This window comes from Apostichopus japonicus, chromosome 2 (genome assembly GCF_037975245.1).
Source record: "Apostichopus japonicus isolate 1M-3 chromosome 2, ASM3797524v1, whole genome shotgun sequence".
Lineage (NCBI taxonomy): Eukaryota > Metazoa > Echinodermata > Holothuroidea > Aspidochirotida > Stichopodidae > Apostichopus > Apostichopus japonicus.
Window position 1 is genome coordinate 12,403,153 of NC_092562.1, and position 13,984 is coordinate 12,417,136.

Below are 13,984 nucleotides of genomic sequence, written 5' to 3' on the forward strand. Positions count from 1 at the left end.
ACCAAGGCCTTTTATGGCCTCTGACATGTACAATTCTCTACCAAAAGACAACTGGTGATGAATGTCATCCATTCCAAGAGTGCTTTGTTGAACATGTACTTTAAAGAACATGTTTTGGTTCAGCTATTAGAAATTTAATACAACGGATTAACACACATTTTTGAGACATGACCCTTTAAACATCTGAGTCTCATCAATTAAAGTGACTTATGTCTACAGAAACACTCACACAGACAATTTCACATTTAGGTCTGAATCGAGGGGCTGTTGCCAACATCAATCAAGTTAGCTTTAATAGGAGCATTCCATTATACAATTTATCATACTGTGTTATTTGAATTTATTTCAAAGTTGAATATCTTGAAAACTGGAATAACTATGCTTTTCTGTACTCTAATTTGTCATTTCCCTTGGGCTATGGTTTATCAAGACTAAAATTCTGCCTAGTCACACTTGACACAAGTGGCTGATATACTGTACCATGATCAATTGCAGGAGTACTACTAGTGATATAACCCAGTGCTGGATTCAATATCCAGGCAGATAAAGGAAAGTGATGAAGGGCTGGTCAACATCAAGGAGCCCCAGTAATATCACTTTCATGAAAGAGACACATGTGCTAACTTTCTGTTTGGCGAGCTGTACCTGAGAAGTAATAGTGTGTGTGTGTAAGGTGGGGAGAGGGGGGGGCATGGAGGGGCGTAGGGAGAGTGAAGGATATTGATTGAATGATTGAATAATGCTTTCTAGTGTCCGTTATCAGTATCAGTTCTCTAGTACTACAACAGAACAGTGATCGATCACAACTGATTTACTGTACAATACATGAAAGTTGATGCAACAAACTTAAAGCACACATGAGGGATGCCCTCCACATGTCATGGTTAAGCGTTAATAACAACACCTAAATTGATTTAACGCAGAGTATACAGAGAATATATATTCAATCAGGCTGAAAATTGTATGCCATACTGTACGACTGTCTTGAGAAAGTTTTGGCAATATTAGTACAACAAACTGTAATTTATGTTGTAAATACACTGGTTGCTTAAAATACAATGTTCATCAGAAGTGGGGATGGTTAACTTGGCAATGGCACATAAAATGATCTGCTCTCAAGGTCTGAATGGCTCCCATCTTGATCTGCTGATGGAATTGAACCACCTGTAGATAAAATCTACATCACCTGAACAGATTTGAGAGAGACGGAGCTTGACTTTCCTTCAAAGCATATCAGAAAATTTGAAAACAGTTTGTGTAGGCCATAACTCACTACTCCCTATCATCTGACATGTGGTTGGAAGAGCAAAATGTAATTTCTAAACAGACACAATGGCCCCATATAACTCACAGCCTCACGGGTCTCTTTGATTTGATATTTCTAAACACCAAACATGATCCACTTTTGAATGATAATTTAAGCAACTTTCTGTCTGTGAGTATAGTACCTACTGTAGTTCTTTAGCACTGAGTAAGAAACACATCTTCAATTTAAAGTGAATGTAGACAGATGCACTTATCCAGAACTGTGTACAGTTAAGTAACAAGACTTTGTGTCTAGAGAACAACTGTAGGAAATTATTCATTTTTAACAGACTGCAGTTTTGTAAGATGTTGGTGATACCGTGATAGGCTTCAGAAATTGGAAGCTATGGGACATTTTTGCTTCTGATTTCCAGAAGGATAAAACTGGGGTTGATTTAATTTTAAGTTTTCATTCGCAACTTTTTGGAAACACACAAGGTAGACACTTTCGGATTCTGTGATAATAAAATGTATTGTAGATTTACAGCTAAATGATGATCACACATTGATCTGACAATTTGCTGTACAACAACATATCAATGACAACCAAGTGTTGCATAAACTTAAAAACAAACTTGTTGGGTTTATCTCAGTCTGGTGGTTGCCAATTTCATTTTTGAGTCCCGTACCTGCAGTCTAAGAGCTGAAATCACACATGAAAATGTCTTGGAGTAATTCTGGACAATAGTCCTTAATGATACTGTAAGGTCTATACAAACATTATCAGCAAGTTGCTGTCAAATAAATGCACACAGCACAGTGTTTGAACTTCCTCAAGGATAACACATTCATATTTGAACCTACACCCAGTTCCACATTGAACATTCTTCTACAGCATGTCAATGACCAATTCCAACAACCACTTCCTAGGAAGTTTCGAACAAAATGTACACTAAGAGGCACCTCAAATTTACTGTCATCTGTAACCTACAAATCTCAGAGTGACAATGTCACAAAAAAAAAACACAACAGTGAGTTGACTGCCCAGTATTTACTCAAAATATTATTTTATTATTATCAAAATAGTATTTATTCACTGAAAAACCTGTTGATTACAGCAAATGAAAATCCCTTTCTGTAGATGCAATACCTTCTTGGTATTACACCTCTTTCACAGACAAACTGTAGCAAGCATGTACAGCACTGCAGCTGTGCAAGTGATTGTTTTTATTGTGACTTCTACTGCACATTCCATGTTACCTGTACATTACAGTACACTACAGTAGGAGAGCATTCGTTACTTTGAGAGGCAAATTAATGATAATGGACTCATTTTTGTAAACATTCAAAATTCTAAGCAGAATCTTAGTCTTACAAATGACTGTTGTACCTGAAGGTGATTCTTAGTGTTTACACGGGTCCAAAAATCGGGAACCCTCGTGTATCGCCCTTTTCAAGAAATTGAATATTAGATGCAATGAATTATATTCTCCACTGATGTTTTCATGTTCAAATAGGTGTAAGACAAGGTATAAAACTTTCTTCAATAATTTCTATTTGCTTTTGTTCCTTTCATTCACTTCATATAATTAACATTGCACTGCCGCCACTACTTATGATTGCTCCCAACCTTATATGAATATCCAACTTAGCTCTTAAACAGTTTTTACTACTACTATCTATTGTGCAGGCCCAGGGTTTGCAATAGCCGCGGGATTGCGCGATTCCAGCAATTTGATCGCATTTGGAGTAAACGTTTGATAAAAGCCACTTGCGATTATTATTTTTTAGTTATCCCGTCTATACTCCATAAGTAAGTTAGTAACATCTTGTAAATTACCTTGTAAGTCTTTCCTTCTATGAAATATTTTTAAACGAATAAAAAAATAATAATTGTGAGAATTCTTCTAATTTCTTCCTAACACCACATTAAGTCAAGGGGAAATATAGCCTACCCATCTGTTTATTCGCTGAAATTGTGACACAGTTATAAGATATCTATGGAAGAATAGTTCATTATTGCTGTTATCTTCGACCACAAGGGAGCCTAACACCACACTAAGTCAATGGGAAAATCTATCCTAACCATCCGTTTATTTGTGAAATTGTGACACAGTTATAAGATACCCATGGAATACTTTCATTATTGCTGCTGTCTTTGAACTCATGGTAGCCTAACACCACACTAAGTCAATAGGAAAATTTTGTCTAACCATCGGTTTTCCTAAAAAAAATCAAACTTTGCATAGGATTCGGGTAACTAATTAGGATCCGGGATGTACCAGTGCTCTAGTGCAAACACTAGTGATTGTACATGAGAAAGTGTTAATATGATGAAGTCAGTTGTTTTGTTGAAGCTCTCAAATTCTGAAATGAGGAGAATTGGATGAAACAGTATAGCTGAACTACTGTAAACTATGATTTCTGTGGGTTTTGGAGTTAATATCTTGTCCCTGTCACAGTAGCTTATTCTAACAGGTGAGAAGGCTCTGACCTTCACATAGCAAAAATTACTGGACTATGAATCTATGACATGTTACTAAGGGTAACAAACCCCTGAAAGTTTGATTGACACTGATATCCCCTTAGGTTCTTCCCCAAAATCCAACCATGTTATGTGACATCAATCTGTAAAGAGCTACTGCCCAACTTATGTGTACATCCTGATTGAAGACAAATACATTGATCTTTTATTTTCTAAAGATGAGGCAAATGTATTCGAAAATTACATTGGCTGTCTTCCTACTGCAGGCCTTATTTGCATGTAAGAGACACTGCTCTACCAATTAAATGAGAACCTTGGCCTATCATACAGCAAAACCTTGTCAGGCTATTTAATTTATGTGGAATAATGCATGATGTTGTGGAGTCCTGGACTCAGCTTGAGTTAGATTGTTAAGAATGTCTCAACAGCCAAACTATTCAACTTTTATTAGCATATAATTAAGGACATATGCAGGCTTTGGCCTAGTACTATACTTACCTAACTTGGCTTGTACTTTTCTAAGTTTCTAGATAACAGAGCCCAATGTTGTGCAAACTAATGATATAACCTAATTATTCGGATGCTGTGTTAAAATTCAGCAGCAAGTTAACTTGAACTTTGCTTCATTATTCATGGTAGTCATAGTAGCTTAACTATATAGGCCTAGGCCATCACATTCACATAACATGAAATGTTGTTTAACACCCTCACTTAGTTTTCCTGCTTTACCAAGCCTTGACATGTCTCACTTTGAGTTAAATATTGTTTTCTACACAAAATATTGACCTGATATACCTAAAATGTTAAACTAAGCAGGCATACACCTAAGTTGCACTACTTGTAACCACCAAAATGAACTCCAACGCTTTTACTGGTAATGTCTCAAAGGAAACTACAAAAACATAATTGCTACACCTAACGAAGTCAATCTGAAGTGTTCGTATCATCAATAACATCGCGAAATCTACAACTCCCGCGAACGGCAATACAGCTAATGACGTCACAAGGAAGCCGAATTACCCAACATACTTTGCAACGCTAGCAGTACATATACACACTACTTGTCAGTGAGATGGTCTCCACTTACACGTGAGGGATGCCCTCCACTTTGGTTCTCCTTGGACGGCCGTCTTCGGTCAGATGACGTCCAGCCCTGCCCAAATTCGGGAGCTACTGCTCAAGTCTATCGATAAGGATGCCAAAGTAAGCTATTTTAGGGTTGAACAACTTGAAAATGTCAAGTTTTGGTCATTAATGTGAGACCGCCGTTGCGTGATTGTGTCGTCCACTGAAAATGTACAGGAACAAAATGGCCGTCGGGTGGAGCCGATCGCCAAAATTCAAGGTTCTGTAAATTACCAAGGAGACCATATTTGACCAGAATCGTCCCACAGAATCGAAGATTAATTACCCGTGATTAAATATATAAGCAATCGGTTACCTTCTATCCTCGCAGCACTGCAAACGAAGGCATTTTCAAATGTGCGTTTCAAAGATCGCGAGATGTGTATTCCATGTAGACAGGCGGCTCGCTCGTTGCAGAATGACTGTTGACCCAATCACAGACCAAATGAGCGACAGTGTAGGACGCATGCGTAGTTTGTGCTGCAATCTCGCATGCAGGGCAAAGGTGTAAAACTTATCCTGCAGCTTTGTACTGTATTTCTACTGCAAGCCTAGTAACAGCGCTTGTCGCTGTACAATGTAAATTAAGGCTAGGCCGAACTGTTAGTTATGCACATAGTGTAGGCCTAATGTTTTGTACAGTGCCTAGCCTAACATGGTAGAGTGATTTTAGTTCGATTACAGTAAAACTGGATCCAACATTAACTGCAGTTTAGATTTGAACTAGACAAAGTCAACACACGATGTTTTCATCCTCCATTAGCAAGACTAGTAATACTGGTAGTGGTAGAAACAGTCAATGTATTTAGATATATACATATAGTTGTACAGTGTTACTGTAATGTTAGGCTATTCAGTGTTACTGACAGTATTATTAGGCCTATATGTGTAAAGCATGTCTAGGCCTAACTTTGGGCCAAGGCCCACCATGGCAGTAGGTTATGTGATGACATGTTTGCAAGGATACTTTTTTGGGGGCAAGAACAGAAAGATGGGCTAATAAGTTAAGGGTGAAGGTTATACATTTTGCAAATGCCTAGCATGTCAATTGGCCAGACTGATGCCGGATTAACATACATGTGCAAACTTTCAAGAAATTCACTGTTGCAATAAAAGTTAGTCTTTGTGTCGTCGTTGTCAAATCAGTCTAACCTTCTGATGTAAATATCAGAACAGAAATATTTCATAATAAGTAGGCATGCTAAAGGTTTGTTGTTTAAAGTGAATTTGAATAGCAAGATCATGTCAATTAAACGGAAGCTGGTCACTTCGCCCAACAACCATTTCGCCCAACTGCCATTTCGCCCAAACTTACCATATCGCCCAACCTTGTTGGTCATTTCGCCCAACCAGCATGGTCAATTCGACCAACATTGATTAAATATTATACTTAAATATAACAGACAGGTTTTATATTATTATTTTCAATTTACTAAGGAAACGTTCCGAAATTGTTAGCAGGTAGGATGGATCAGTGGGGTGAAATGGTTGTTGGGCGAAGTGACCAGAAAACAAGAAAAGAAACTTCAGATATCAGCTTTCTTAAAGATGGTTGTTTGTTCAGTCATTTTCAGTGTTGACTCTAGTCAAGATATTTTGTGGTTGGACTTACTGAAATCAAGCCACCAGAAAATGCAGTTCACATACAGAAGTCTGTGAATTATTCACATCAGAGGTCACTTGGAATTCACAAGAACATTCCATAAATTTGTCAATCCTCTCCAATAGCATGATTGTAGTAGAAAATGAAGGAAGAACCATGAGTTGCTTCATAGGTGCTGTGAGGGTGATAGGGTTCGATCCCCAATGTGTGATAGCTTAAGGTGATGAAATCTCTTTGTTTCCCAGGTGGCAGAAGGTTATTGCTTCTTGCAAAGAAGCCAGAATTAGGTAACATAAAACCAATAAAATTCTTTGCAAAAACTGTCTGCAACAAAGAAAGAAAAGCAATTTTTTGAAAGAAAGAAAATGCTGCTAAAGTGCAAAGATGTATAGGTGTTTTTGTTTACACGGGAACCAATGAATCATAGTAGTATGAGAGACAAAACTGGAACTTCAAACTGCTACACAAAATTTGGCCCCAAAGAAGTCCCTGCTAGCTGATATTAGTCTTCATAAAAAGAAAATTAAGAAACACCATTCGTTACAAGTTGAAAAGCTTTGATCATTATCTTGGTGTGTTGTACTTTGGATGACTTGAAGAGGTTCAGGTATAGATAGTTATTAACAGCTAGCTGTGCATATTTTTTCATGACTTCAGAGGCCAGTTAGTAACGCACCAAATATACTAGACGAGCAAGTAGTGGACATTCATATGAAAACAAATTAAGACAGGCAGACCGACTTCTAACCTAAAAATATATACCTAACCTCAGAGATATCATCCCTTGTCAACTTCAGAAAGGTTCAAATACATGTCTGTTGAATAATTTGGATGAGTAGCACATACAGCAAACTCCTTTGCCAATGTATCACAACTTGGTGACCAGAAATCATCGATATCTGTGTATTTCATTTACCTTTCCTTGTCCTAGCATCATGTACTGTCCTTGGTAATATCACTCAAATCATAAAATGGAACTGAATAATTTGACCTGTTTGTAAAAAACAGCTTGAATGTAAAAGCAGTGATTATTTAGATTGTACAGACAAAAAGACAGCCCATATCATTTAGTAATTTCATAGCCTGTTATTCATGTGGAAAATGCCCTTTTTTTGAATTAGTGATTCCAGTTACCTCCAAGTTTTATGGCTTACATGCGGTGTTCTTTACTGGGTCATTTGACCATGAAACAAAATTAGTAAGAGGTTCTCAAAATTCCACCACTCATAGGTAACTAAGTTGTAAGTACTGTGACTTTTGATATCAACATAAGGCAAACAACATCATGTCCTTGGATTTCCTGAAAAAAATGGTCACCTTTCATTAGCCTGCAAGAGTTTTGTACAAAAATATGAACAAGACTACCACGATACCGAAAGATTTGTAAACCAATCATGGCTCATTCGATGAAACTTTTGATGAGCTGTTCCAACATCAGTGCAGCCCTGCCTCATGATTTAGTCTTAAAATAACTGCAAGGATAATCTTCAAGCTTTGCCACTTGAGCATATTAATTCACTGCAAAGTATATGGTAGGGAAGTCAAAGTAATTTCTTTTAATTTTGAAGTGACCATTTTCAGTTCCATCTCACTGCATATATGTCTATTACAGCTTGCATCACATGACCTTAAAGGAGTATACCTTACTTTCAAATGTTAATAAAATATGTCATTGAAATTATATCTGTCAATCCAATGTAGTATCATCCACAGCAATAACCAGTTGGTTTCACCAATGTCCTACATGAGAGTGTGTCATGTAGACTGTTATCTCAGTCTGTTGATAAATAACATTATTGAATATCAATTTTATTTATTTGGGGGGGGGGGGGTTGAGGTGAAAATGGATTTTCTTGCCTCATTGCCATTTCATGCCTTTCCAGTAAAAAGTGCATTTGAACTATGGCGCCACTAAGGGCAAGGGGTGGCTGGGGAGGCCCTTGCCCCCCCCAAAAAAAAATTGGGCTCCCTAGATGCAATATGTAGTGTTAAAGAAAGAGCTTCAAACAAACTCTATCTGCGTCAATTAAAAACATGAATATTGGACAGACTAAACCTGAAAATTCTGGAACATAAGTACTTCAAGTTGCAAAATATAGCACCAGATTGCATCTAAGGACTCTTAAGTAATCAAAAAAATTTCAAAGGGAACCCTTCCCCTTCCCCAGGACGGCATTCAAAAATAAACATTGTGTCCCCTAATTAAGTGCTGTGCCCCCTCCCCCTCCCCCCCCCAAGATTGAAATATCTGGCAACACCATTGCATTTGAACTTTTGTCACTTCTCATTTAATAGAGAAGGTGTGAAAAGGGCTTATTCAGCCATATTCTGTATTTTAAACAAAATATTCAAATTTTGGGTCATTCCTGTGATGCCATATCTTGCTTTCTTAATCTTACAGGTGGTTAATACTGGAGGTGTTACAAAGGCAATACTTGCTCTTGAAAAGATGACACTTACAAAAGAGGCTTTAGAGGTAGGTACAGCAAGTCTGCAGGCTCTATTCTGGGGCCTGGCAAAGACTTAATCTAGTGTTGCATAATTCTTCTGCATCAACTGTATACTATTCTTTAGTGCGGCAAGGGATGCACAGCATCTAAGTTATTTTGATCTGGGCAAAACTGGATTTTTCCGGATCCTGCACAAAATCTGACCCACCTAATTTTGCCAAGAGGAAATTAAATCGAAAATAGAACTGAAAAATTTTCCTCCTTTATTGCAATGTGTGAAGATATGCGCAGAATAATAGTGAAAGAAGGTAAAACGGATTTATATTGTAGGTCTGGCCTGAGTTGGAACAGGATAATTTTTCATTGTCCAGTTGGATAATCCAGCCAAGGGTTAATGATTCTTTACAGTGTTCATTCAAGCTTGGTGGTTCTTAACGTTTGCCTGTATCTAACGACTTATGAAGTGTCAAACAGTGTGTCAAGTTTATTTTGCAATTTTCAAAGAGAGGATGGCATCAAGGCACCCTTCAGACACCAAGTGTATTAACACCTTGGTAAATGCCTCAGACAGCAAGATGAATTATTTGGGGCGGTTGACTGGTGGTGCATTGTAAATATCTCTCTACGATATAAGCTCCAGGTGATGTTTGCTTTTGTGTCTCCTTTTAAGTTTGTAACTAAATGGGAGTGACTCTACATGGACTCGTTCTCAACATAGTCAATTATTGACTGACATTTTGTCTTCTTTCATTTCACAGGGGACAAGGCTGGGCAGGCTTGTCAACGACATTCGTAAAGCTTCGACTGATGACAAGCTGAGGGAGAGATGTCGACGTCTCATCCAAAAATGGAAGAATCAGTTTGTTGGATCGATCAAATCCAAACCGGCCGATGGCCGCGGAAGTCCTACAACCTCACAGCTGAAACAGAAGAGTGCAAGCAAGTCCTCCCCAAAGGCAGGCTCGCTGATATCCCAGACCCCGGTCACCACCGGTGGCACACCGGTAGATCAGACAAAGTCAGAAAATCGGAAAAGGAGGAAGCCTGACAGCGCCACCAGCTCTCCCGAAGATAAACGCCCTCCCAAAAAGCAACAGATCGTAGATTCAGCCAAACAGAAAACAAAAGAACATTCAGCTAAAGATGGCATTAAACGCAGGGAAGACTCTGTAACCGATCAGACAGATAGCTGTCCGCCAAAAGTCGTCATCGGAAAAGCAGGAAAGACGAGATCAAGTAAAGTTAAGAGCAACGATGGAAACAAAGAGACCAAGTCTCTGCATAAACTGGTAGTCGTTTCTAATGCCACAAAAGCGGTTGGGATAGTCGAAAAGAAGCAATCTCAAAATCAACCAAAAACTAGTCAAAGTAAAAAGTCTCCCAAAGGTGCCAGGCACGGCATCAATAGTGGCAGCAGCAGTAGCAGCAGTAAGAGGAACGGTAGCGCGGGCGACTCCTCACCCAGCCAAAGTTTACGGTATGAAGAAACAAACCAGACCAGTGTACTATCACCTCACAGAGTCATAGCAGCAAGCCCGGAATCTGTCAGTTATGACGAGAACACTCAGGATTCGTACGATGAGAGTGGAGAGGTGTCATTGTTTGACATGGACAAGGAGGACGAGGAGAGACGGGACACTCTTGACGAACTGACAATGTCCTCCATGCCAGACAGTCCAGTTACTTCTCAGGATAGCGGCTCTTCTCAACATTCTCACGGAAGTAATCAAATGTCCGATATCGTAGACGACACCACCCGAGTGGCAGAGGAACCGGTAGAGGAAGAAGATCTGTCGACGACAAGGAGGAGAGAAGTTAAAGTCGAGGACGTGAACAGATTGCACGATGAACATTGGGAGGGTATGAACGGAAACTTCAACAGCGACGGAGGGTGGAGCTCTTGGGACAGCTGCTTAGTGTTAGACACCGGTGGAGGGAACAGTCTTCATATACTACCATATGTATGCATCGATTGACGATAGCAACACAATAGAAACTATTCTCTAGGTCTCAAGTATTAAGCTTCTCTTCGAAGCTTATATTTATCATGGATATTTTTTCTCTCCATTGTGGTATGCAAACTATAGTAGTACTTTTGCAGTGCTAAGGTGTTTGTCCCCAGCTTACAAGATGCCCCTTTGTCTGGTACTTACATCCTTGTTAATTTGAAGTTTAATTCAGATTTAGAAGACAGTCACTATGCTTCCTAGAGTCTGTGATGATTGAAAGCATCGAAAATTTAGTTTTTATCCAACTGCTTCTACCGTCCATAACAAGTCATTGCGCAAATGGCCTTTGCTCTCTTCTTGCATCACCCGTCAATGTGATGTTAACATTTGACATTTGGTCTACTAATATTGTATGTGACTTTGCTGAATAGGCTCAATAGTCAGGTGATACAAGATCAGGTGCCATGTGTTATACATGACATGAATTTACTATTTTGAAAGACTTGGGTATGGCTGCCATGTCACTCATTGTTGCTTATTCATTTATTTCCAACTTCACTGATTATTGTCAAATGTAACTGCTGGTAGTATTAAGACCCCATTGGTTCCTTTTGTAGCTTGAAAAGGTCACAACCCGGTATTTGCAGAATTAAATTGTTGTTGACAATCAGTTATTGATCATGTTGGCTGACGTTCGTCTGTATCGCTTCCGTGGCAATGGTGATACGTCATTCACGTCCCAGTGACATCATAGTAGTGAAGACTGTCAGAGACATGTGACAAATTCCCTAAAGAGAAAAATGGGACATCTGTTACCACCCCCGCCCCCACCCACCCCCACCTCTCTAGAGGTAGAGCCGTAACTCAAGTCAAGGAAATTAACCTTAAAGAATAGAGTAACCTGGTACAATTTCGACCATACAGTAGCAGGGGCAGACTAAACCCTTACAAGGTTGGACCAATTATTACCAATTGTTTTTTTGTTTGTTAGTATGCAAGCTTAACTTGCAAAGTGAAAGAAAAAAACCTGTGTGTGAGCCTTATGTCATATAAATTTTGTTAGCTTCAATATGCCTATTTCATACTGTATAACTTCATAATAGTCAGTGTGCCAAGAAACTATTTACAAGTCCAATTTGGTGGTAAAACATGCTATTCATTTTTCAGTTGTAATATTGATAGTGGAGGGTTAACTTTTGTTGGAAATTATCTTCAGTAAGTTCTGTCAATACCTCTCTCTCTCTTTCTGTAACTTTCTACCTTTTTTTGGTTGTACCCATTTTCAAGATTCTGAGATTTTTTTCATAAATTACTTTTGTTTTGGTTTGGTCAAATTATCAAATTGAGATATGGTCAGATACATTAAATGTCACCTGATATAAGGAACTTAAGTAGTGTCACAAGAGCTTTTGTGTTGATGTTTAGAAGGAGAGGATGAAGAAGTAGAAAAAATTGTGATCTTTATCTATTTATGCTAATTTTCGGTTCATTGTATTGATTCAAGAAAAGTTTTGATTGAGCTGAGATTTTCTCCAGGCTGTGCGTAGCTAAATGCGGTATTAAATTCAGTTTTGCACAAACTGGCATTCTGTTATATATCAAGATGCCCCTTTTGGCTCAGTGGGACTTTAATTCATAAAGTATATGTGTGATATTTCAAGGGAATTTTTGTTGTAAAATGCAATCAATACCAGATGCCAGAGTTAATTTTTTAGTGACATTTGTTGTAATAGAAGACCTTTATGGTTGGACTGATCTCAATAGCATATCTATCTGTACAGACTATGTAAGAAAGGTACAAGGTTCATATGAACTTGCTGTGTACTTACTGGACCAAAGGAATGACCTTTATGGTTATGTTTTATTTCCTAAAGAAGGTTCTTTAAAAACTGAGAGTATTACTAATGGTATGGAAGAAGTTGTATGCTAACATATTACATACACACACCTATTTCTGCATATGTGTGTTTTTGTGACACATTTCGATGCCGTTTGAAAATGATATACCTTACACCACAAATTCGAACCATTGTGCAACGTATCCATCAGCCAGGATAAAGCTTAAGGTCACCAGGCAAGCACCATTGATTGGAATAAGGGAAAACAAGACCCAATTATATAGCATTTAATTATTGTAGTTTGGACAAATATCCCATTCTTTTCTCTCCAAACCCCATTGGCTCATGCTTTATTGAAAATCGATGGGTAAATCTGAGTATTGCAACCACTCTGAAACGCTGATACCTCTTCCATGCAAGTGTTGTGCAGTGCAGTGCAATTGATAGTTTCATATTACTGGACCTTTTCTGCCAAGTTTTGTTTAAGAATTTACAGGTTTACAGATGATAATAATAGTCCTAATTGTTTCAAGAGTCGTGGTGTATGCCGAAAAGACTCAATCGTGTAACAATGGATGCATTGTTCAAAGAGAGGTTTTTTTTCTTCAAGTAATACAATGTCAAAATTTGTGTCCTCCCTTTGACTGCGTGAAACACTACTGTCCAAACAAATAACAACTTTACTTCATGTCAAGTTTGGCAGTCCAGTCACGACGGTGTGTTGCAAAGTAGCTGCCTCGGTACAGTAATTGCTTTCTTGTTTGTCTCGTTTACCACACCCCGGTCAATTCCATAGTTAACAAAGGGTTTAATTAATGACAATATGAACAAAAATTGGTAGAAGAACAAGAAAGGTTTTGTATTTTCCATGAAAATTTCGCCATGATGATATTGTTTCTTTTTTCCGTTTGATTCTCATTTTAAGTTCGTTCTTCTGTTAACATTTTTTTTTCTTTTTTTTTAGAACTGAGAACTTTCTTTAATTAGATGAAAAATTGGCAGAAAAAATGATAAATTATTACAATGCTGTCTATTGTCTCTCTTTTGTTTCTTGCTTTTTAAGGGGGAGCAATTCCAACCTTCATCCTTGGTTTGTGTTGTAGATTAGAAATATCTGTCATGAACAACTTTACAAAACAGCTTAGAAGAGTCTTTTCCATTTGTGAGATAACACAGACAGTATTTAATGTCCATTTAATACACAAGTCAACAAACCTCAATATGACATCACATTGTGAGTTACGAATAAATAAGTTTATAATGGTTTTCTATATTGATTACACCTTTAT

The 13,984-nt window shown here is 38.1% G+C and overlaps 1 protein-coding gene across 3 annotated transcripts; it reads left to right on the forward strand.

The window, feature by feature from the left end:
- Positions 1-4,421: 4,421 nt before the first annotated feature.
- Positions 4,422-13,719, forward strand: LOC139978320 (uncharacterized). Of its 3 annotated transcripts, none has more exons than XM_071988408.1 (3): positions 4,422-4,933; positions 8,860-8,934; positions 9,667-13,719. In XM_071988408.1, the coding sequence occupies exons 1-3, from the start codon at positions 4,871-4,873 to the stop codon at positions 10,882-10,884; spliced, it is 1,356 nt and encodes a 451-aa protein (XP_071844509.1). In that variant the 5' UTR covers positions 4,422-4,870; the 3' UTR covers positions 10,885-13,719. The 3 variants fall into 3 exon arrangements, with proteins under 3 accessions (XP_071844509.1, XP_071844500.1, XP_071844519.1); XM_071988399.1 differs by lacking the exon at positions 4,422-4,933 and adding an exon at positions 4,953-5,360; XM_071988418.1 differs by lacking the exon at positions 4,422-4,933 and adding an exon at positions 5,495-5,513.
- Positions 13,720-13,984: the final 265 nt, after the last annotated feature.